This window comes from Mycteria americana, chromosome 1 (assembly GCF_035582795.1).
Source record: "Mycteria americana isolate JAX WOST 10 ecotype Jacksonville Zoo and Gardens chromosome 1, USCA_MyAme_1.0, whole genome shotgun sequence".
NCBI classification, from domain to species: Eukaryota; Metazoa; Chordata; class Aves; order Ciconiiformes; family Ciconiidae; genus Mycteria; species Mycteria americana.
The window spans coordinates 71,697,799-71,723,415 of NC_134365.1; the positions used below are offsets into that span (position 1 = coordinate 71,697,799).

At 41.7% G+C, this 25,617-nt stretch overlaps 1 protein-coding gene across 1 annotated transcript in view; it reads left to right on the forward strand.

Annotated features, from left to right (window-relative positions):
• The window catches only part of DERA (deoxyribose-phosphate aldolase), a 57,618-nt gene extending 38,759 nt beyond the window's left edge, over positions 1–18,859 (forward strand). Inside the window, exons 7-9 of the mRNA XM_075505546.1 lie at positions 10,683–10,795; positions 14,494–14,643; positions 16,434–18,859. Of these exons, the coding sequence (XP_075361661.1) occupies positions 10,683–10,795; positions 14,494–14,643; positions 16,434–16,490 (320 nt within the window). The 3' untranslated portion in view covers positions 16,491–18,859. The remainder of the gene's footprint in view (positions 1–10,682; positions 10,796–14,493; positions 14,644–16,433) is intronic.
• The last annotated feature ends 6,758 nt before the right edge of the window (positions 18,860–25,617 follow it).

A 25,617-nucleotide genomic window follows, 5' to 3' on the forward strand; every position in this document is an offset into this window, starting at 1 on the left:
GCTATAGCACTGATTTTTATGTTAATTTACTAGTGAATAATTTAAAAAGACCTGTTTATTTTTTAATAAAAAGGAAAGATATAAATTGGCTGAGTGTTCCTAATGTTACTTACAGCTGCCATTGAGCAGATGTTAGGGATTCTTAGTGGTATGCTAGACCAAAATAAGTTTTATGAATAAACAAACAATTTCTTTTTACTACCAACTCTTTCAGGCTGATTCTCCCCCAAATTCACAATAAATAGCTTTTTAAAGTTTCCTCATAAATAATTACCTTTCTTGTGCCACTTTTTTCTAGGCACTTGGATTTTAATTACAATGATGAACTGTTTTAATAAGTTGTTAAATAATTTTATCTTTTTAGGGCTGAATCCATTTTCCATTTCTCTTTGACTTCATTGGTTCCTGGGATTTTAATCCTTTTAATTCTTGCTAATTCACTTGATATTGCACTTTCACTCCCTTTTATAAATTCACATTGGAGAAGCAAACAGCACGCAGCAGCATCTTTTTCTTCTGAACTCTACGCACATACACCCACCTTAGCTTGCTGGTTAACAGCGGTCTCCTGTTACTAGTAACCATTTTGTTAAAATCAGTCATTTTGATCACAGTAAGTTTGAAAAGATAGGTAATTAAATGGAGACAATACATTTTTGCTTTGGGCTAATGTCTGGGGGCCTTAAAGCACTCTACAGAAGATGTCTAGCAAAGTGAATACTGTGCTTAGTTGATAGATAAGGGGTATGCAACACTGCTGTACTCCACTTCAGACCAGTGTTTTCCAATGTAAATACTTATTAGATACCTTTGTATGTGATTTGATGTAGAGAAATGCTGAACACATAATTCCTCATAACTTCAGCTGTGATTCAGTATCTGTGAAAAACAGCTGCTTTATTGAAATGTATGCATCGCTATCGGGATGGGGGAGAGAAGAGCCAAGTGACAGGTTTTTAAACTTCCTGATTTTTAGTCTCATGGCATGATCAAGATTTACTTCATTAAAAGTGACTGCTGTTAAAAACAAAAAAAACACAGATCGTGTTTAAAATTTCATCGTTTTCTTTCAGATTATGTATGAAACACAAAACATGGTAGTATGTCTTATGATCCCACTCCTGACACTGAATTGGAGTCACTACAGAAAATATTAATACCAATTTAGACATTGTTAGAAGCCATAGTTAAAAGTGTGGATCTTGCAAGGCTTTACTTTTATTGGGTTAGGGTCTGTCTGTTCACATCTAATATCTTTTTCTTTGGGGTGCCTTGGGTAGCTTTGCTTACTGTTATGCTCTGTATGACCTAAACAGAGCGTGCTTAGGACCAAGCTGAAATGGAGAGACAGTCCTGCAACTTTTTGCTACTTATGTCAGAAGCCTAGGATTACAGAAGGAAAGGTATAGACCAGGTGGTCGTGCTTCCTGGTGTGATGGTGACACCGTCACTACTCCTGCAGCTTGGCAAGTGACAACGCGGTAAAACACAGGTAGTGTTTTGCTTGACCACTTCTATTTCTGAACATGTAAGTGTGGATGAAGAAGCCATTGATACCAAAGTAAGGCTCTGAAATATTGCCATGCAAAGCTACGAACTTGAGATACACTTTTTTTTTGTAAGACAGACATAAAATGTACTGTCTCAATGAACAGTGACATTTAATAACTTGCCACTAAATACCTATGAGGATATATATACATCTAACACAAAGAGAGTTTGATATTCAATTTCTTTTATTCACAGTATTTCAGTAAAAAGAGTGGAATGCCAAAGTACAAAATGGTAATATATATTTAGTGTAGGTTTTTAAAAATATAAAACCTGTATATAAAATGTAGATTTGAAGATTGAAATATCATCTTCATTTTGGCAGTGGACTAACGAAATGTGCATTTCTATATCAGTTTCAATTATTTTTAACCAAAACCCAGGCAGTTGTTTAGTCAGATTGTTGGTATTTTTGGTTTGAGATGCTCACCATGATTGCAGTCCATGACCAGATCAGTACCCAGGCTGTTGACAAATGGAGGTGCAGAAACAATGCCCCAGCATATTAAATACCTTTTTATGAGTTGCTGCCTATTTCTGATGGCGCTTAAGGGTCTTTTTGATTTCTTTCATTTTTTAAAGTAGTGCTTAGTAGGTTGTTATGCCAGAAAAGTCTGACTGAATTTATCAGCAACACGCCTTCATAAAGCATCCCTTTGAAATAAAATTGTTAGTTTTGCCATGTAAGCATCATTAATAATACAGTGGGGGGAAAAAAGATTTCTTAAAAAAACAGAAGTGTGTTTTTCCCTGACCCCCAGCAGAGAGGTAGCTCCTTGGAGTGTGGCTGCACAGTCAGGGATTTTGGTTGTTTTTTCATTGAAGGGGACTGGCAGGCTTTTTGGTATTCAGGCTACCTGAAGAGCTAGAAACCTGTAAAACAACCGTACTGACAGTGGTGAAAACATCTGTCGGTACCTGCAAGTTCTCACCCACATTGCAGACTACGCATGTGGGCTTTTGCAGATTTGCCAGATGTCAAGTTATCAAGGTAGGGAAAGAAAAAGGAAATGCTCTGAGGGGCAAAAACTTCTGGGAAGTAGGAGCTGCGAGTAAGATCGGTACCTTTTAAAAACAACCATAGCTTGCCATTTTACTATGCTGCCTTTATATGTAGGTAAGGCCCTCCAGGGTGTTACCCTTTGGATATTTATTGGATCGGGAGAATGCCCAACACCTGCACGCAGGAAGTCCATGACAGAATCTACATGTTTGTTAGTTGATTGCATTGAAGACTTTCAAGTATCATAAAAATTAAACTAAAAGTGCCTAACATTTTCCTAGTAATCGCATGATTACTGGAAGTGGAATATTCAGCCCTCTATGCAAGCCCCTAAGTAACCTATTCTACCTGATTTGTAAAAGCCAGGAGGAAACAAACACATCACAGATGAGTCTGGTGAGATCTGGCACCTTAAATTTTTTTTGCTCAGGCAAAGCCAAAAGCTTGACATTGGCCACGACGTGCTCTTGGGAAATGCCTTTGATACTGGAAGTCCCCTCAGTGCTGAAGCCTGGCACCTGTGCCAGCTGCCTTTTTATGTGTAGGGAGCAGTGTGGAAGAGGGCTGAGGCTGGCTGTTTGTCCTCTGCATGACAAAGAGACTAGATGCTGGACAGATTCTGACTGTGGCATTAAGACATGACTTTTAAATCTCAAAAATCAATCCTGCCTTTCTCTGGGTCAGAGTCAGAACAGAATCTTAAACTGCTTCTATCATGAGATGTTGAAAAACACTCAAAATGACATTGAAGTGTCATGATTTTGGCTGTTTTATGTATGTTTTTTAAAAAAAATCTTTAAAATTCCTAGCACCTTCTTGATAAAGTAGACTGATTCTTTACTTCCTTTGTTCAGTGTGGAGTATTTCCAAATGGATTTTAAACAGCTATTACTTCATTTTGAGTAATTTTGTTACAAGCTAATAGACAATACATAAGCATACCTGGGTTTTAATGTTAACGTATTTGTTTCAAAGTTGCTATCAACATTAAAAAGCACAAAGCTAAATGTGGTTGCTGAAACATGGTATGCAATATGCCATGTAGTGCTGTGATTCTAAGCAGTCATGCATATTTATTATTTTCTTCCAAATTGCAGTGCTATTACGGGTAGATATATCAGGGTTTTAGCCTCAGTCTGTAATATGTCATGTACTGGACAACATTTTGAGAGACTGAGATGTATTGATCCAAACCCAAGAATGCCAAGAGGGAAAAAGCCTGACCTAGATCAGTGCTGTTTTAATTATATCGCAGTTTAGGATGGCTTATCATTGTTTAGATTAGTTTAAGTGTGAACAAGTAAATGATGCAATGTAATTCAGTGTTTGTAAAGGAAGCTTAATGGGTGGGATTTTCAAAGCAATTCTAGTTTCTCCCACAGCATTTTGCTTTTTCACCCAGCCCAGCAGGAGCACATGGCTCAGCACTGAGAACCTGAGTGCCTGCATCTAATCTGAAAGGAGAGGCCAACCTTTATGTTGCTCCATAAAGGAGCAACAACCTGTTTTAGCAGCAACCTGTGTGTTACTGGTAAAGCAATGAGAATGAATGTCATGGTTCCTTTTCAAACACCCAGCATGCCTGTAGCTGCTGTATGTGGGACACTAACACTCTGCCAAAGCAGGGAAAGTCACCATCCCCCTCTTAGCCCCTGGCCACATCCATATCCTTGTACAGAGACAATGTGTTATTTGATAACCTTTAGCTTTTTTATGCAAATGATGACTTTTGGACTTTAGGGCAATCTGCAGGATTCAGCCATGCATGCTGCAGAGCAATTCCACTAGATTTTATGCAGGTGCTGCGGCTAGTCTCACCACTAGCATATTATCCATGCTTTTTTCAGTTGTTTGTGGTTCTACTCTCTTTCCCCCTTACTCTTCAGGTATTTTGGTAGCTGATGGAACAGCCACATCTTAAAGCTAATGGTAACCGACACGATTCTATCTCCACGTACCACTTCTGCTACTCCTTTGACCCTGTTTCACTCTTGTCTCCACTGGATAAAATGCACCACAGCTTCCTGCTTCTGTTTTGTCATGGGTATCGGGCCGGAGGAGGCCACAGGTTCGGGTATCTGGGGCCAGAGCTGTGCCACCAGCACTGCCTCCTGCCCTGGGTGTGCTGGAGTGTGCTCTCAAGCTGAGCCTGTGCTAGGGTAGAGAGGCGATTTGCACTGATGTCTCTTATATTTTGTGTCTTGCTCAAAATCAGAAGGGGTGTGGCAAAAAATAGCCCACAGAATAGTCTGTAAAGGAAAACAGTATTGCAAGTGGATGAGCTGAGAGGAAGGGTGTATTTTTTCTCAGTGATTATAGTAAGGTTAGGATTAGGTGTTGGGATGTATTGATTTATTTCTTCTTTGTACCTTTGGCTCGTCATGTGTCATTAGGCAAACTGCTTAACCAGTTCTAGTAATGCCATCTGCAAAATGAAATAAGGTTAATATAGGTCATACACTGTACAGCCCTTGAGTGTAATACATGGTACACAGGTTTAAAGAAGAAAAATAGATCTTGGTAAAGAAACGTGAAATTTAACAAGCAGATAACAATTCCTTAAGCTTCCTTGTGGTCCCAGTAGTCACTCTTGGGAGGATATCCTGCTGCTTCCTCTTTGGAGAGGAAGAGGAATGGCTGTTCCAGCAGTACGTGATTGCCCGAACTGCTCCTGCACCTTGGCATCTCCCAACACTGCTTCTGCCTGGCAATACAGGAGGGGACTGGGAGCATGTTTTCTCCTGTGCTTTAGTGTGGTTTGAAGCCTAAAACCAAGAGCCACCATTGACAGGGATTCCAGCTGTGGCCTTTGAGCTTGGAGCACATGTCAGTTATTTATCTTCTCTTTCACCACACCAAATAGGGATTGGATTGGAGGGAATGCTCTAAAAATAGCAAGAGCCTATGCTATATAGCCAAGTAACAGAAGGTGGTATGGATCTTTCTGTTGAACCTTCTAAAGAAACACATTTTAAATGAACACACAAGAAACTAATACTAATTAAGTAAGAGTATTCTATGGAGACCTGTGGTATACGCTATAATAGTGCATTAGCGAGCTATGCATAATTCAGCAATGCTGAGTTCTTTCAGACATCATCTACAGGGAATTTTGCATAAGTATGGACTTAATAATTTGTCCCTTCGTGTGCATGCGTAAGTGCTCCTAAGGGCACAGTTTGGCCTGCAGAACGCCTGTTACCGGAGGTGGTGTACAAGAGAGGAAGCATCCATTCCAAGTCTTGAAAACCAAGCTGAGATGATAGGATGGGTCATTAGAAAGGTTGTCTTATCTGTAAACAGACATTAAACATGGAGCCCTATCATGTGATTTCCCCCCCCCCCTCTCCGTGCAGGCACTTTTCCAAAAAGAATTGCAAAAAATAGGCAGTTCACAAAAGACCAAGTTATAAGCTAGCATTTTTCAAAATGGTAGCTTAGACACAGGCATGGGAAAAAAAACATAGGCACCTAACCAAGTGGTCTGGCAGTGTAGCCACGCGTGATGGAGTTAAAGCTACTTGGTGAGGTACTGCTAAAGTGAGTTGTCACAGCTTCGTATTCTCTTCTCCTCCTCAATGGCAAAGTTAAGCTAGCAGGGAATGTATTTTATGTTGCCACTGAAGTAGGATAAGGACATCTAAGTGGAGAATTACGATGACTCAACTGACAAGAATTAGCTACTACATTAGCCTTTTATATCTTGCCCTGCCTCTTATTTTCAGAGGGTTGATAACCTGGTTGCCCCTAGTCAGGCTAATTGTGTGTGAATCTTAAGACCCTTATTTTAGGTACTCATAAAATAGAAAGATGATTTGCTAATGGGACTTTATGCACATTTGATAATGTACTATTTTATCATCGCTACCTTGTCAGCACAAACAGCAGGGGCTTTTGCAGGTCCCCTCAGCAGCATGCCTCTTTTTGCCACCAGTCCTAGAAGTCTTGGAAGGGTATGTGTTCACCCTATGTTGCCGCATATTGTTATATCTGAGTTGCAGCAACCAAGATATATTTGTGCTCATTGCAAGTACTCACAAAGTAGCATGGCGTAATTGTCCCTCTGCAAGCCTGTCTCTCTAAACTATTGTTTAAAACTGCCAGATGCATCTTTGTTCTTTATTAAGAGTAAGGCAACAACACAGAGTCTGTAGTTATCAGGAGATAATCATTCCCCAAGGGCATTTGAAGCACTTCACAACCAAAAGGTTGTGATTACTCCACGATTGCTATACTGCTTATTATTCCTTATTGCTTAATTATGGAACCAGACTGTGTTTCCTGGATGCTGTCATCTAAGTAAGATTCTCCAGTTCTCATGCTCTGCTTCAATGTTATGTGGACTGGGAAGCTTTGTAGCATTTTGAGATGACGTAGGGGATAGCAGTAGGGCAGGCCAGTCACGCCAGCTCTTCTGGCCTTCGGGAGACCAGAGCATTCAATCCCTGCCCTTCCAAATGCTTGCTGAGAGACCTTGGGCAAGTCACTGAGCTTCTGTATACCTCAGCCCTACACCTCTCCGCTCAGGTGCTACCATGATGTGTGAGTATCTAGAATAGAAGTAACATAATGGACTTCATCTTGACTTCTAGGTATGGACTCGGGCAACATGCTATGAAGACACTGATTTTCTTTTTAGTGCATGCACATTCAGCTGGCTTATTTTGAGTGGTCTTTGGTGGAGTGCAGTGGCTGAGGGTCGTGTGTGTATGGGGGGTGATAGCACAAGGAAAGAGGGGATTTAATGTCTTAAAATCTCTACCTGATTTCACCAGATGTGTGACTGCAACCCAAGTGGTCTGGCTCCAAACGGCACTGGGAGCTCCGTTGCTCTCGACCAGAGGGAGCCTCTCAAACACAGGCTGCAGCACTGTTCACATTTCTTAAGGTTTATTCAGATTTCCATCTCTGGTTTAAGTAAGCCGAAGCAGTTTGTGCTTGCCAGGCTGTGGTGCTGTAATGTATCACACGCAGGTGGGTTACTAGGTTGGCAGCAAGCCCACCTGAAACAGGCGTGTAATGTTGCTGTGTTTCAAAAAGGCTTTGATGTCTCCACTCTTTACTGATTCAATGAGTCTTACATGACTCGCTGCCTTGAAAGGCAATGTACTGTTGTGGTTACACATTGGAAAAGAGTAGAAAGTATGGCCTTTTCCAGGCTCACTGGGCCTAGAAATCTACCCTGAAGAACTCATTTTTTTAAGTCTTTGATTTAATATTTCATTGAATCATGTAACCTACTCAAAGGAAGGGAAAAGCCATCCAGTGTGTATTTTAACATTAGCCTTGATTTTTTAAGTGTATACATTCATAGGAAGATGAGAAGATGGGCGATAAAACTCAGTTTCTAAATCATCACCTAAATTTCCAGATGAAACTCCTGTTGAACTTCATTCCTTAGACTTGTTTTTGAAAACTTGAATAAGAAACAGACTTGGTGAAACTCCCTTATTATTACAAGGTTGGCATAAAGTCTACTTAATGAGGTGCTCTTTACGGCAGTGGTTGATTTTTAAATCCCCCTTTTCGTTCCTGAAATCTAAATGTTAATAGCACCTTCCATTGTGGCGCACTCTGCTAGCATGCATCTTCTGTCTGCATGCAATCCTGCTAGCAAGCTCTTGTGTCATAAATAGAATTTGTTCAGGAAATAAAAATGTATTGTTTTCATTGTTAGAGGATGCTACTAAATTGGCTGTATGTTTTTCTAATAATCACATCTAAAGCTGATTATTCTGGTAATAGCCTTAAGATATTATTTAAAAATAAATATATAAATGCACTACTTTTGTACTAATACTAGTTTTTAATCTCTTCTTGTTTCTATGAAGTCTGAATGAGATTTTCAAAATTGAATAATAATTTGATCCGTTAATCTTTTGAAGCTAGTAATTTTATTTTCCCCTCTTTGCAGTCTCTGAGGCTCGCAAATGAATAGAGCTTCATTACTGGAGTCTGCATTTAATAACCATTATCCATTATCTTGTAATTAAGACTCCCTGTAACGAATCATGAGGACAATGCAAAAATACATAGTACATTTCTTTAATGAACTGGAAAATGTTCATCTTGTTCTATTTAGTAATGAGTTGCTGAATAGTCGTTAAATCCACTGGAGAATAGAGCTAGATGGATTTTGAAGACTATCTTGAGTTTGTGGTTAATCTATTAGAATTAAAATTTCATCTTCTATTTTTATCAACAGCTGATTAGAAGTCATTCTGTTTGACCAAATTGATTAGAAGACCATATACAAGGGCAGCTGTTGTTTAATGAAAGTTTTTAATGAAACTGTACCATAGAGACTTGTAATTATAAGACTTATAAAAGCTTTGACTTACCTTATACTAGAAAAAATGAAAAGTATTGCACTGAAGGACTTTAAGTGCTACATTTCGAAAGGGAAATTAAAAATATAATTTGGCGATGTTGAAGTTTCACTTCCACTGTTACTTGTTTTAATGTGACTATCAGATGTCCATAGTGTCTCTCTGGAAGGCAGTAGCTCTGAAATACGTAACTCAATTGTCTGTCCTATGTGCTCCGTTCCTTGCAAAGCTCAATCAACTATTAATTGCCTCTTTTGCGCATTGCACTTTCTCTGGAGTTAGAACTTTTTTCGCAAATAACTGTTTCTCTTTAGAATGGGAATTGTCATAGGAGGGTGCAATTTAATCACCAACGGGCTGAGTTAGTGCCTAGAGAGGAAGCCTACAGAAAAAACCACGGTCTTACAAGACACAATGTTAATGATACCGTTCGATTATGTTTAAATCACAGGATGCAGAAATATGCCTGGCTTTGTCTTAACTTCCCATCAGGCTGAGACCTAGCTGTGTGCCAGTCAGCTGTGTCATCGGGAAGACAGGTCTCTGGAGTGTGCCGCAGCACACCGTCAAAATGTAGTCTCGGCAACTCTTTAGTTTGAGCCAGTAGTGAAACTTTCCTTGCTTACTCTAGGGGATGTTGTAGAGGCATCATCATTCAAATAAGAGACAAAATGGACCCTAAGCCAAATTTGAAGTGGAAGCAGATGCAGTTCCAATTGACTTAAGTGGATGATGCACTACTACACAATGTTTGAATTATCCCTCTTCTTCTCCCGATTACTTTTGATAATTAATGATCCCACAGTACACCTTTTCTAAGAAGTAGGTTCCCAGGGATGAAGTGCACCCTAATGCAATTAATGAAGTTTTGTCATTGTATTGTGTCAATGCAGGGTCATACAGTGCAAGGCATTTTTTTTTGTTAGTTTCTTAGCTTTTTGTTATATTGTGCTGCAGGATTCATTTTAAGCCAACCCAGAACAGCAAGAATGCACAAGAACCCTACACAAGTATTCAGGACAGGAAGTAGAGAATATTGTTCACAAGTGAGAAACCAGAAAAAAATAAGCCAAGGCTAACTCTCCTTCTTTAAATAACACAGGTGTTTTGACTTTGTTACTGCACTATATCAGACCATGGCTTTAAGTATAGTAATTTTCGATGTTACAATTGTAAAATATATAAGAAGGGAGTTTTCCCTCTGTTTACAGTATTACACAGCTGGTTTTGTAAATACATGGGGGATTTCTTTCCTTTCACTTTAAACAGCTGTGGGAGATACAATACTAGGCTCTCAAATGTGAGACTAAATAGATGCAAAGTTAAATTTAAAAAACTGATGAAAATTGTTTCTATTCAGAACGTTTCTTGTGGAAATACTAAAATGTTGATTTATATGCAAAATTTGTTCAGAGGAAATAATTTTCATTGTTGTGGTTAGTCAGACGCTTTCCTGTTAATGTATATATACACATATATTGAGTGTCTGTACAGGAACATATATTATATGGGACTGTCCTGAAGAGATTCTTGGTTTGATAGCTAGAGCAAAGAATTAAGAGCTGGGATGTTAATTTAGGTGCTGGGATGTCTGACTTGCTCTGAAACTGGATGGGTATCATCCTCCTGCTCTAGCCTCAACCAGAGCAAGGTTAGCATCGACACCGTGGGGATGTATGTGTAAAGGAATGCTTCATAATTGCTGTGAAGGATGAGAACATCTTTGGAGGGTGTGAACTATGTATGTGCAGAGTGGCTCTTGTTCTAAAACTACCATAAAGCTTTTTACTTCCTTTCAGGTTCTGATTTTATAAAGACATCTACAGGAAAGGAGGTGGAAAATGCGACCTTTCCAGTCGGAGTAGTCATGATGCGAGCCATTAGAGAATTCTACTGGCAAACTGGCAACAAGGTAATTCTCACTACCAAATTAACAAAACAGCCTCACTCAGAAGGAAATAAGCCTGTAATAGTTTCAAAAAGCAGAACATATAAATCCACATACATTCGCTTCTGTGGCTATATGAGCGATAGGTAATGGGACTTTGCTCTTGTATTCCTCTTTTGATTTGCTAATATTTGTATACTTAAAAAAAAAAAGGTGGCACTTTTTGGCTTTCCTCCCTTGCATAACTGTCACTTCATTCCCTGAAAGCTCATGCAATCTTGATGCATCCCCTGCTGCGTTTAGGTTTGAGTTTTGTTTTACCATTTAAGGTATTTAAACAGTCAAGTCCATTAATAACAGGGCAAATCTCAAGCGGACAGTGATTGGCATACTGCCATAAACCTCAGTGGAGCTATACAAATTTATAGCCACCGAGAGTCTGTCCACTGTACACAACTGTATTTTCTGACTTTGTTCTGGCAACCCAAGGGATAAATTCTGCTCTTTCCTCCCTTGCTAGAGGGGCTTTCCAAGGGGACAAGAAGGCAGAACCAGTTGGATCCTGTTGTCTGGGATGGAGGGAGGGAGGGACAGGGGCTGGAAGAACATTATGTCCTGGTACACAACATTTATCCATCAGGTCCCTGTCAAGTGAGGTCAGTGGAGGCAGGGAGCAGAGGGGAGTGTACGGCAGAGCCGGTGATGAACTATCTGTGCATCCAGCCTTGCGCTGAAGCGGTGAGAAAGGAGGAGGTTATCCAGGAAGGCTTAAGCCACCTCTCACCTCCCTTATCCACAGGCAAGTGGGGGCTGCCAGTTAGATCTGGTGCTGGTGTTCAGCAGTGGGCTTTGTCCTCACCTGCAGCCTCAGGGAAGGAAACCATATCTCTAGCTAAGGCCCTTTCCCCATTTCTGGGTCACCCTTCTGTCCTCTCCAGCTCATCCTTCTGTCCCTTCTGCAGGTGGTCTTTCAAGGTACGATGTTAGGACATGGGATGAGCAGTGGGATAGGGGCTGAGATGGCTTCAGGGGCTGTTGGAGCTTGAGGAGGAGCACGTGACAGCAGGTTAGACGTGTGTCCGTCTGCTCTCTGTAGTCATCTAGATGAGGGCAGTGTGGATCCCTGGGCTGTCCTCACTGCTCCCTTCACCAGCCTGCATCTCTCTTTGCCATGCAACAACTCGAGCAGCTCCGGTAGTCTTGCTTCTGTGGGAGCATCGTCACTGCTGCCAACCTGAGGCAGATCCCTGGGGCCGGGTGACTCACCTTGGCACCAGCGCTGCTGACACAAGCTGTGTGCCAGAGGCTGGGCTCTGATGCATTAACACAGCTTTGTACCTATAATTGGATATAAATGTTGAATTCAGCTTTTGCTTTAAAAAGATGCATTCATGGTATAAAATGTGTTTTTAAGAATGAGTGCTTATGTCTGTGTGCATGTGTGTGTCAGTGAATTAGATGTAAACTGACTTTATGTGCTTTTATTAACTGAAGACAATATTATCAGTGACAAGAGATTTCTAAATGGTTTCTTTAACAAACTAATTTTGCTGCTGTAGGGATGCTTTCTAGCAAGGCGTTGGCTGGGAAAAACAGGTTAATACGGAAATTAAACTTCGTTGAGGAAAGGAACAAGTTGCAGAGTAACATTTATTGAATGATAAGCTGTGGTGGTGATATGAAAAGTGTGCAATATAATGGGAAATAATCTTTTCCTGTCATTATTGAAGGACATACATAAATTGGTTTTTCTGTTGGGAAAACCCCCAATCCAGAAAAACTTATTACATTTAATAATGCAAGGTGAAGAGAAAATTCTTGAGGAGATGAACTTATTAAGCAAAATAATGAAATGCTGTGAAACAGCAGGAAAGTGGTAGCTGGACTTTGTACTGCTCTTGAATTAAATTCCAACCCCCCTTCCTTTTTGCGTTTTTATGGCAGTCAGATGTGCTGTTTGGAAAGCTGGTAAATGGAGGAGAGGACAGGCTTGTCTTTGTCAGCTTTTTTGCAAAGAAAAGAGCTTTCAGAATTTGCTAAAAAGAGAAGGAATTCTGCATGGTGTTTTTAATTTTCTTATTAACTCCATTTTACTTGTTTTTGCCACAGATTATCTCGAAGAGCTGTAATATTTCTAGGAAGAAATCTAAATTTGAATTTCATTAGAATTTCCCTTCCTGAGAGAAAACACATTCCCACTATTTTAATTTATTGTCTAGAAGATGCTTTTCCAGTTGCTGTGGTTTAAATTCCTTTTGGAAATCTAATGTTAACAGATGTATGCATACAGTCATGCATCCATCCATCCATCCATCCACAAAAACACAGTCTTCGTGTTTTGGATTTATCAAGCTTTTTGAGTTATTGTTCTTTATAATCTTATTGGAAATATGCTGTTATCACAATGCTTCAGTGTGAGAGAAGGATTTATTCTGTGTTTGTTTGTCCTGAAATCACTATTAAAAAAAAATTACCAAACACAATTAAAAACAGATACTTTTTGATTCCACTATTACATCCATAAGGTACAAAGAAATCCTCAATGCAGTGAGATTTCAGGAAAGTGTATACAGAAATCAGAACGATAATTCTTGCAGAAGGAGGCTGATGGGAAGGAGTACCCAAGGTAAAGGTTTATGGCAGAGGGAAATGTAGAAAGAATTGTGTGCTACTGTACAGATTGTTCAGATTTAAATATTTTTGATGCAGAAACACTTTTTCCTAATTCTCCTTGTTTTTCAAGAGTTTAGTAAGCTGCTGCAGGCCAACATTTTGGCTAATGCAGGTAAAAGAATTTTTGGTGAGGTATTTGATAGCTGCATGTCACAAGCTCTTTCTCAGAATGAGATGCATTTAAATGGCACGTAACCAAACGACTGGCATTAGGGGTGCATGCCAAGTCACCTCAGTGCTGGCCCTGCACAGCGGGTTGATCATGGGATTGAAGACATGCTTTACCTCAAAGATAGGTTTTTCTTGGTGTGTGTGCCTCTACATACACGGCAGTTCACCTGACCAAATATGACATGAACCTCACATCAAGTGACTGAAAGCATATCCAGCATGTGTTGGGAGAGAAGTTTTGCAGTTCCTGTGAAGCACAAAACTTTCAATTTTTGGTAAAGACAGACCTAATTTAATTCCTGTTTGGAAAATTTTAGTGAAAATTAAACTTCTCATAGGTTTGAATGTACAGCCCAATCATGTATAACTGTGGTGCACAGGCTTTTTATAAAATACAACCATCTTTCGCTGCTCTCCACGAGTCAGCTGCCTCACGTGCTTTATTTCAGCACCTTTAGTGTTATGTTATTGCATGTGTATTTGTTGTTATATATTTGGAATTAGATTGCGACGTGGGCAGTAGGTGATATGCAGGTATCCCAGGTCCTGCCTAAATCCCTTGGCCTAATACGTGCTATGGGCAAAGTATTCCCATTAGACCTCAAACCCAGCTCCTGAGAAAGTGCACTGGGGTCAAAAGTATTACTCCCTCAGTTGCTGTCCCTCGGGATGAAAATGTTATCTTTCGCAGTGATGGCTGAGGCTTGATAGCTCTCAGCACTAGTCCAGAGCTTATACTGTTTGCAGTCAGATACTTACCGAGTAGAGTTGTTACATACACCACAGGCACTTTGAGACTGCAGGTGTACAAACGCTGATTGCTCTTCTAGGGTTGCTGATGAATGAAAATGTGTAGCACTTCTTTTTTCTATATAAAGGTTGGATTTAAACCTGCTGGGGGCATTCGGACGGCAAAAGAAGCTATTACTTGGCTTATGCTGGTGAAGGAGGAACTGGGAGCGGAATGGCTAACACCAGAGCTCTTTCGCCTCGGTGCCAGTAGTTTGCTGGATGACATTGAGAAACAGGTTAGTTGTTAACGGTTTTCAGCTTGGTGGAAAGAAAAAGTAATCTTTCTAAATGTGCTGGCTTACTGTTTTTGCAGAATATGCTTTTTGGTGCTGTTTAAAAGATAATAGAACATACATCTAATTCATTATTAATGACAGGTTCACTTCCAGCCCAGTATTTCTTTAAATTTGGCCTGTCATTACAGACATCTGGGACTCTGATATTCCAGCAGCTGGCAATTGCCTGGGCCAGGTTTGCAATGCAGTGAGCAAAGAGGCTCATTTTGTACATATACAGAATCTTTTGCAAATGCATAGTGGTGCACTCCCCTGCACTCCTAGCTGTTGCCAGTTCAGCTGACCCTCAAAATATCTCACAGACCCTTTGTGTCACTTGCCGCAACTGTTCACAATATATTTCCATGCTGTGGAGAAAGTCACGTTTCATCCTACATATGGTACTGCTGATAGAGAAGCTTTTACATATTGATTATTTCCTGGGGAAGAAAAGCAATTGCTTCCTACAAAGCCTCATTTTTCTAATTGCTTTTATTTTGTGCAGGCTGGTCGCTGTGTTTCCTGGCAGACAAATAGTGCATGAGGTGCAGTGGCAATGTGTAGTTCCCAGTGGGAAGAAGGGTTCTGACCTATGTACCCATGACCTACCTAACTGGCACAGGGTATCAACCGTGAAGGATGCAGCATAGTTGAGAGCAGTGTAGTGTCATAGGAACTACTAAACCATTAGGGCTGCTGAACTTCACTCCCGTGTTCGTTAAACCCAGGAGATGAGGTGATATTAGCTTTTACCAAGAAAAAAGTTTGAGAGTCCTTGTGCTGTTGCTGCTGGTGGGAGAACATGAGATGTAGGGGATTTGGAGGAGGAAAAAGGCGTCAGTCGGTTCCCTTTCCCCATCTTTCCTAGCAACTGAAATACTGACATGTATTAAGAAATATGGAAATATAGCTGTTATATATATAACAGCTGAGAGATGTCAGGTGAATATTCATGACTGTTGAACACCCCTGGCTTACTCCTGCAATGAGAATAGTATTGGCTTGCTTCATTGCCAGACTGCCTCTGCCTCACTCTTGACCTAAAGTCATGTCCCTGGTTATGACAAAGCAGCATGAGCTTTCTTGTTGCCCCTGCCATTGCTGCTGAGTCTTACAACACAGCCAGTGATTGTGTCACATGATTTGTTCTGATTTCTTAAGGGTGACATCCTTTTATCTGCCAGGGATTGCACAAATGCCCCAGTCATGACCAAAGCTCTGCTATACTGTGCCATCTAAAAACATGTAAGATAAAATGTCCCAATCATTATATTCAATAAAATAAAGAAGTATTTAAAAACAAACAAACAAACCTAGAAAATGGGGAGAACACTCCCCCACTCCCAAGGCAGTACAGTTAAAAGAATAGTTTGAAATGAGCCATATAAAAGCATAAGCAATTTTGGATACTTTGAATATTACAAAATTATACTGAAATTGTCAAAATCAGACTACAGTGAGAGTAAAGCATTGTCTTCTACCTGGCTGTTTTTGAAAGCTTAGTTAAAAACAACAAGAGTCTTTGCTTTTTTCTTTTTCTCCAAGCAAAGCAGCAAGAGCCCTTAGTTCAGGTCCTATAAACAAGTATGTAAAGGTAAATATGTACATCATATATTATGCACACACACACACACACACACACACAAATATCCATCATCTTCATTTGGCATGCCTTAAATTTGTTATTTCCTTGACACTTTCAGATTTATAGTCATATATAATTCCCTCATAAATTTTCTTTTTTCTTGCAGATTTTCTATCATGTGACTGGCTCTTATGCACTTCAGCATGACCTGGCAATGGCTTAGACACAAAATCATCTCAGGGTTACTTTTACAAAAGAGGTCTTTAAGCAAACAGCATTCGGAAGCCTTCTGACAACCAAGTGCATATGACAGAATTAAAGGCCTAATTCTCCCTTTTTTGTATTTTATAGTATTTAAAAATATGCTCAAGTCTGCTGGTTGTACTTGATCCAAAAGCAGAAAAAATGGTAATTCTGAAATAGTTAAATAGTTAATACTTACAGATTTGCAAAGTTAATCTTGCCAAGTCTTCCTCAGACCAGCCTGAAAAGCTTATTAATGGCAACACTGAAATACTATGAAAAAGATTTAGGTGGCCTGGTAACACTTTGCAGTCACAGAATATGAAATATCTGTGGAATGTTTCAGATTGCTAATTAAGAGCTACAGATCTTGGAATAGCTTTCCATTTACCTCAGACAAAATCTTCAGCCACAGATGTGTTGCACTATTAATTGTTATGTTGATTCAGTTTCAAGCATTGTAACCTGAGAAAATGAAACTTGGCCATTACTTTCTTTTATAAAATGTCTCTGTAGCAAAAAAACCTTTTTTTTTTTTTTTTTGTATTTTTCCCCCAAACTTGGGCACAGACATCCATATTTAGACCCTTGAATAAAGGTGGCTTGATTTCTAGAACAGCTGAGTATCCACAGTTGCTCCTGAAGTTAATGGGAGCTCTGGGTGATCAGAACAACTGAAAATCAAGCAGCCTCTATATACGTGCCTAACTATGCATTCAGGGGCCTATTTTTAGGCATTTCACTCTTAAAATTTTAGTCTAACTTGCTTAGAAGCTCTCATTCCTGTCTCCTGTCATTTTAAAACACATTTATGCAAATCTTTCCATTTTAATGTAGGGGGGTTTGACTGTCAGTTTGCAGGTGTCACTGCTATGCTGGCTGAACTTCAACTTTGCCATTCTAAAAGCAATTCTTTAATTTAAAAGGTGATTTGAATTGTGTCCTATACGAGGTTTACAGCTTTAATGTAAAAAGTACTTTTCTCAGAGCACGTTAAGAATAATACCAAAATCATCAACACCTTTTGAATATCAGACTGGAGCTAGTAGATTCATTATTTCAGAACTGCATTCTGCTCACTAACCAGAGTTGTACTAAAAACTTAATTATCTTATCATCATGACTAGTCTCACTGACTTAAGTAGGTCTCATCAGGGAAGTAAGAGGAGGAGGATTTTGCTGTAAATCAAGCTACAAGGTACATTTATTACAAAGAGATCTGTGCTTCATAAAGATAATAACTCAGTTATTTATCTGGTTATGCCACCTGAATCACTAGTGCTCTACAAAACACTTTGGACAGATAGGAAAGCTGAATAGGGAAAAAACAACTATCAGAGAAACAACATACACAAAGCAAAATCCTATATGCAGTGCTCAGTACTAAAAATAGGCCTTAATTTCCCAGGAAGTAGTTAATCCAAGGCTCTCAGCCTTTTTCTGGTTTAGGTCTCAACACAGAAAGTAAGGCTGGGCTGTGACTATATTTTCACACGTTTGTTTTCCTGGAAAGTGGCCTTTTTTGCCACGGGTTTTCCTTCTGATTTCACTGCCAGTTTCTTGAAGGAAAACTCCAGTGCCTCTTTGCTTATTTAGAGGAAAATTCTGCTGCTGAGCTTTCAGAAATACAGAGCCCATTACAGGAAGTCAGCTCCCACCAGGTGATTGCCAGGTTGACCCTCCGCCATGCCCTCCCAGCAACTGCACACGGGATCTTGCTCCTGTTTAGCCATATAAATATTAGAGTGTATTTCCATACTTTCGTAACAGAAAGATTCACCTCACTTGCAAAGTACACTTTTCTGTGTTGGTTGTCTTTTGGACATTTAGGGCAAAGAGAGAAGCTATTTTTTGGAGATGCTTTAGTTTCTAGGTGAAGGACTCTGTGTAGTCCCTTAAAATTAATGAAGGTCCAACTTTGCCACCTAACTGTTTAACGTGAGTACCTCTGAGAACAGCCTCACTGTTTCCATGGGAGCTACGTGTTGATTAATGCACTTGCTAGGAGGAATTGTTTATATTTCTCTTGACGGCCCCCGTTCGTTTTGATGTGCGCATGCGCTGCTGCTGGTTACTTTGCTGCAGAGGGAACAGGCTCCATTTGCAGAGGGAGAGGTTTGGCTTCCTGACAAGTCGAAGATAGCCGCTTCCCTTTTCCATGAACATTACAAACACACTAATGTGAAATACTGTGCAACTCCAAGCCAACCAGTGTTTTGGAAGAAGCTGGATGGGAAAGTAATTTAAACATTTTTTTCTGTTGAAACCTGTAATTTTTTGGGGGAAAAAAAAGAAAAAATGTAAAGGTAACAGAATCTGTAAACACATTCAAATAAAGATGATTCTGGTTTGGGGGTGGGTTTTTTTCAAGGAATAAGCAGAAGGTTCAGTGTGACAGAGTGACTGGTTGTCTTTGTTAACTTCTCTGTGACTCAAGTGAGTTGTGTTCATATTGCCTGTGGTTGTGGACCCCCAACGTGACACAGAGCCACGTCTCTCACTCCTCCTACAGAAGCTGCTGCTACCAGCCACGTATTGGTCTGTGGACAGCCCTAGGCGATGCAAGGGAATGAGCCTGGGCCAGGGGTCCCATCAGGAGCAGCAGGGGACTGGGCTGGAGACACAGGACAAGGCATGTCCAAGAGGCCCATCCAGGAGACAGCTACCAACAGCGCAGGTCCGAGGTCCATCCCGGAGGCAGAGGCAGGGCTGGAGACCAGCACCCCTGCGACATAGCTCAGGGAGGTGCTGAGGGCCATGGGCTGAGCTGAAGGGCTCATGGGTCCCCGCTGTGGGTGGGGGAAGGCTGGGCAGGGCCAGAAGCGTCACTGGGCTTATTCCAGTACTGAGCCCGTGAGAGAGCCGAACACGGGGGATACAGGGACTAACATATGTTTTCAGCTCAGGTCGGAGGCTGGCGTGGCAGGACTTACACCCCCATCCACGGGGCACTGGAAGCGCTCACAGTGTGGCCTCCTAGGCTTGCTGCCCTTCGTCCCGACCGGCCCTCCCCCTGCCCTCTCTTCCATCTTTCCCATCGCTGACGGCCGTTTGCTGCTATTTAGTTCCCGTGGTCCGGGGGCAGTTGAGATTTATCGAGGCTGCTGCAGCTGGTTGTCACTCCTGCAGACAGCACGTGAAAAGCGATGGGGGCCTGAACTCGGTCGGGAACCAGGGAGGGGGCGGCGCTCCGTCGCTGCACAGACTTTGGGAAAAGTTCAGATTTAGCGCTGTGCTTCAGGCCATTAGAAAAGGAACAGGCAATTATGTGCTCCTGTCTAAATATATTTCGGAGTATAACATATGTTTTGTGCAAGTCAGTCTTGTATACTAATTTATTATTTTTATAACACTTATTCATTTAGGATTTTAAATAGCTTCATTTTGTAGACCACATTACTTTGCAAAGAAGAGAATAAATTCGAGAAGAAAGTAAAGTAAGTAGAAACTGCAAATCTAGAATATTCTGCATCAGCTTATTTACAAGAAGAGGGAATTGGGAGAGATGGTAAGCTTTCTTCTGGTTTGTAGGAAACAAAGATATTAAATAGTAATTATATGTGAAGTGTACATATCAGCTGGGGCAAGTAATACTTTGATATCTTTATTTCATCAGTTGTATAAGTTCATTCTTTCATTTCCTTTGTGGAGCAGGGAACATACATTATATACCATAGCACATGCTACCGAGACAGAAAAAACTGATCTACTTTTAATTTTATTTTGCTCAGTTGGAACTTTGGCTCCCTGCCTCCCCTGTGGGGGAAAAACCACAAAACAACAACAGCAAGTTTCATCCAAATCTTGGTGAGCTTTTGCTGAAATTACCAGTGCTGACATCTGGATGATATGTATAGTGTGCAGTAGGAGTAGAAGGAGGGAACTGCTTTTAATTAGATGTAACCTGCCCAGGAGAGAAAGACAGAGAATTGTCCATCTGGTCAGTCCTTCTTTAATAGGGCAACCAAGGATAAGAGTGTTCTTAATATGCAAAGACACCATAAGTAAAATTACTCATTGACCATTTTTATTAAAATCCCAGAAAGCCGGAACTTACATTAAGAGGTGGTAAGACTTAGAAAGAAAGAAGCATCAAGAAAGGTTGCAGTCCTTGCACTCCCTAAAAGCAAGGGTAAGCAAGTGATGGTGACTATCAGGTCCCAACCAGCTAGACTGTAGAGACCTTTCCTCTGTTCTAGACAATTTACAGATCCTTCCCCTTCTGTGAGGACCTACAGTAACCACTTACCAAGAGAAAGTGTGACAAAGTTGTTGTAATATCCTTTAATGAAATTTAACGTTGATGCAATGAAGGAGTGCCAACAAGACGCTCTAGCCATTGCTAATGAGTAGTGATTTTAAGTGGCTCTGTTTTGAGCACTGGGGACATCTTGTGGATTGCTAATTCTGGAAATTGCAGAAAATTTGGTCTTCTGGAAGCAAAGCTTTCTTGAGGCTTAACAGTTTCAGATCTCTGCGATCACAGGGAGTGTTTGAAAACACTGAATTGTAAAAGAATCAATTTAGAATTGCTTCCTTAGCTGAGGTGAAAACAAAGGATTTTTTAAAGAATGTTAAGAAGCTGAGGAAGCCATACTGGAATTGACTACACTTGTTTTTTCAAGTCTTGCTTTCTGTATAGGAGGAGTAGAGGAAGGAGTTTTGCAGGCTCAGCTGGTGGAGTTTAGCATCATCTCTATACAGTACAGTGTCATGTAAAACCAAACCCCGACATGGATGATGGTTTGCTCAGAAAAACAAGAGAAAGCTTTATGAGCTGATTTTTCCATTTCAATAATAGCATGAGCTCTCTTTGTATTCAAAGACTTCCACGAGTTCTCACCTATTTACTAGCCGTAACAAACAAGCGAACAAGCAAACCAGCCAAGCAGTTCCCTACTTGGGTCTGGGCCGAGGCCAGTGACAAGGCTGGTTTGGTAGTCCCGCGGGTTAGGGGTCACTGTCGCAACCTGGAGAGCAAGTGGGCTGACGGAGGAGCCTGCCAAGGCTTGCCATCGTGCCTGCCGCCTGCACGAACCAGCCCGTGCTCTTACTGCCCGAGAGGTTGCCCCGGGGGTGGAAGGTGCTAAAACTGTCTGCAGTGATTACTGGTCCATCGAGAACTTTTTATTTCCACCCCAATGCTCAGACCTGAGCAACCAGCTTCTGAGGAGAAGCTGGAGAATGCGTATTCTCCATGATTGAATTTAATTACACGTAAGTTGATTAAGGATGTTATCTTCATTTCCAGGGGAAATAAAACATTCAGCCGGCATCGTGTCAGAAGTCTGGCTGAAGGCTGGCACGTCTCAGCATTGGCTGCTTTCTGCTGCCTTCAGCAGAGTCTTGGGCTTTCTTCAAAGTATAGGCACCAGCTGACCCGGAGCGTGATTTCTTGCTCTAACTTATTTAAAGGCATGAATTGAAGCAGAGCAAAGAACAACTAGCTGGGCTCTGAACAAGAAGTGCTTTGTGTTCTAGTTAGCACAAATCTGTCCAATTAAAAAAAAAAAAAACCAAAAAACCGTGAATGCCATCGCCCCATCTGATAGCGACTGTAACGAGGCCTCTGGGAGGGCAGTGACAGGAAGATGTAGATAAAGGAAAAACAGAGGGGTAAAAAGAGAAGTTGTGAGAAGTAAGAGAGATCATCGCCACCGCTGTTACTGCTCCACAGAAGTGTAATCTTTTGTGATCTCTTTGGAACAGGAGGTAAATAATAAAACACAAGGGAGGGAAAAAAATTAAAATAAATGTAGTGTGTGTGAGTGCATGTTAAAACAGATACCAGATTAAAAATAACTGAAAAGGAAATTCTACTGGGGGGGGAAAAACCGCTTTTTCCTTCAACATTTTATATTCCACCTTCATTAGGCGGAAAGTGAAAGAGCTGTAAAGGAAAAGGGGAACTTTTGTTGTTTCTCTCTGAACGTTAAGAGAAGCCTAATGCGAGCGCAGGGGGGATGCTCCGTGGCGCGTGGTGCTGGAGCAATTCTCAGGGTGAAGCCCAGAAGCAGCAGGGATGTTAAACAGATTCACTGTGTGCACCGAGCCCTGGGACCTGGAGCTTTAAACCTGCAGTGCTGCACATCCAGGTGGTTTAATCCTCTCCATCTTCCCTCCCTTAGTCCCTTCGGGGTTGACGAGTCCTCTAATGTTGTAAAAAAATAAACCCTGCAATCTGGTAGGATCACATCATCCAGTAATGCCCCTCTAACTATAGATCTAGGCACCAGGGAGTTCATTCTAATTTCTTCAGCACTTTTAAGCGGGCTATTTCAGCGTTTGGTGACAGCAGAGTGGGGAGCATCTCCACAAACACGTATTTTTCCCCACGTGGCAGCCAGACCACACCCATCCTTGGAGATGGCAAGTACTCCCAAAAATACCAGTGCCACTCTGTAAAACAGTGTCATCCCGGGTCTCTTCTGCTAAACGTGCTTCAGAATGGCTCCTAAAAATTCCTGGTCTGAAAAGTGGCCTGCCCTGCACCTTTTTAAAGCTCAAGGAGCTTTAAATAAATACCTTGAAGATGTGCTGAGGCTGGACTAGGAACCACTACATTTCTTGGAGAGCTAGCATGGGTCGTTTGGCTTGTTCGGATTAGCTAACGAAATGAGAATAATCTTTACGTGGTTTCCTCCTTTATTCCTGAGTGTGGGATGCAGGTTTGTAAAGAAAAAAGGCACAGCTCTGTGACTAATGCCTCAGCTTACAGGAAGAGTCAGAAATGACAGATATCTTTGGCTACCGTTACAGTGTGACTGCCCACCGTACTCGAACAACTTGATGGGATCCAGAGTGGGTATACTCCTACAGTGTTTGAGAAAAACATCTTTACTTCTCCCTACCATTAACTTGAGCGAATTCCCACCACTCCTGTTTCTTTAAGACACTCGAGCTAAGGAGGAGGCAGCTGAGACAGAGGTAAAAGGCGTCCTAAAAGGCATCCCCAGCAGACTGAAGGCAAAGCTGTTTCACAATTTCTGTAACTTTTCTTAAGCTTATCCTGAAAATGCCAGGTAAGATCCCAATGCAGAGTCCTCCTAATGAGAGCTGCTGACGAGCAGGAGCATCTCGGCGTTACGCTAGCTTAGGATGTGCCAGAGAGGAAGGAACAGACGTAGCCTGAAGCAACTCCACGCAGCCAGCCAGGGGTGAACCGGCTGCGGTAGCAGCACGGGAGAGTACGCTACTTGTTACGCGCGTTGTGTTAGACTACGGTCCGACGGGACGGTGCTAGCCACGTGTAACATGCAGAGAGGATCGCTAGGTATCAAGGGCCGCGCGCCGGACGCACACCACCTCTGCCCACGGACTGTCCCTCAGAGACGCGGCAGAGAAGGGGACGTCCCCAGCAGCAATGACTTCCCCAGCAGCGGTGGGGAGGCCGAGGTTGAGGACTCCGGGAGGTTTCACCTGCTGAGGTCTCCGGGACGTTTCACCTGCGCTCTTCCCACTCATCCAATTGCATTCACCCCCCCCACCCCTGCTCCTCACTAAAAAGAAAACGCATGACCTTCTGCTCTGAATAAACAAATAAATGCATAAATAAAAGTCACTTCACCTGCAGGAAAATATCTGTCTGCTCTTAATTGAGTATGTGTTTTCACAGCTGCCTCCTCCAGGGGAAATTTCTTTGTTAAGCGTTAATTCCGTTTCATTTTGCTGAATGTGTCTGCCATTTTCTCCATTAGAGGGCTGCAGAGCAGTGTGTTACAGTGTTTTAGAAACGGATTTAGACCTGTGTATGTACTTTGGGCCTAATTTCCTGCTGTATAGCTCTCCTGAACTCAATGGGGTGTAAAACTGGTGCAACGCACGGAGAGAAAAAAAAATGCGCAGCGCCTCAGAACCCATCGGTGCTTTGGGTTTTGCTGACGAGATTAAGAAACGCCAAGATGCTAAGACAGAATTTTAAATGCACGTGTGACAGGTAAGGCAGATGAGTAAGTTAATTGCTGCTTGTGTGTTTGAACACAGCGTAATTGGTCAATAGGGTATGTTTCCAGAGATGAGTAATGAAGTGCATGAGCAAAGCACAAGTAGAGCTTTAAATCCTTCCTTAGAAACTACGCTTATTCTAGGCAGAAGTTAGAGTCTCTAACGCTTATAAGAGTCATAAACGTCATATCCTCCATTATGCTCCAGTCGTGGCGTTGGCGAGCTAATTGCTTGGACTGAAATTTTCTAGGTAGATGTCTTCCTCGGCTGAACTTTCTTCTAAAAATGAGTCAGAAAATAAAGCTGAATAAAAATATGGAGTGGGCTGGGGGTTTTCAGCCCACACCTAGAAACTTTGGCAATCGAGCTCTATGAAATTCCCACATTTCAGAGCATGAACCTGTGGCAAGGGGCAGAATGGTCCCGATCCTCGGCACCGGCCTTTCGTGGTGTCAGTACGGCGCGCGGTGCCAGCGGCAGGAGCGTAATTCCACCGGCAGGCAAAAGCCAGACTAGAGGGAGAGAAAGACACTGGCACGGGATAGAGAAATAAAGGAAACGGGGAGTGCGAGTGTGAGCAGGGGAAGTGGAAGGAAAGGCGTGGGGGGAGACGCCTCAGAAGACCAGAAGCAAGAACTGGCAGCTGCACAGCAAGAGCGAGGTGAGGCGGGCAAGGAGAGTGGGACTGACCCTGCCGGGAACACGGTGCCTCTTCGCCAGAGGAGGAATACTGAGACCAAAAGAAAATGGTCCACAGACCTAATCTCCCGTCCATGAATTTAATTTTGGGAAGGGCTGGAAAAGAGGCAGGCAGACAGACCAGGGAACAACATTGTCACTGAAAGTGGCGTTTACAAAGGTTGAGATGCAGTGGTGCAGGCAACCTTAGTACTTAGTGTTCTGTAACTTTGAAAAGCTTTGCCCTCCTGACCTCGGTGTTTATTCCTCGTTTCTTGTCGTGCATGTTGTAAATTTAATTCATCTGAGCAATTAACTCATTGAGGCAGGGATTGATTTTTTTTTTTTTTTTGTTCTGTTTTCGCACAGCACTTGCTGCGATGTGTTGTGGTTCCCGGCTAGTGCCCTTACGTGTCACTAATGCAAACAGGCAATAACACGTTGACGGAAGTAAATGTGAATTCCAGCAATGGAGGAGAATGGTT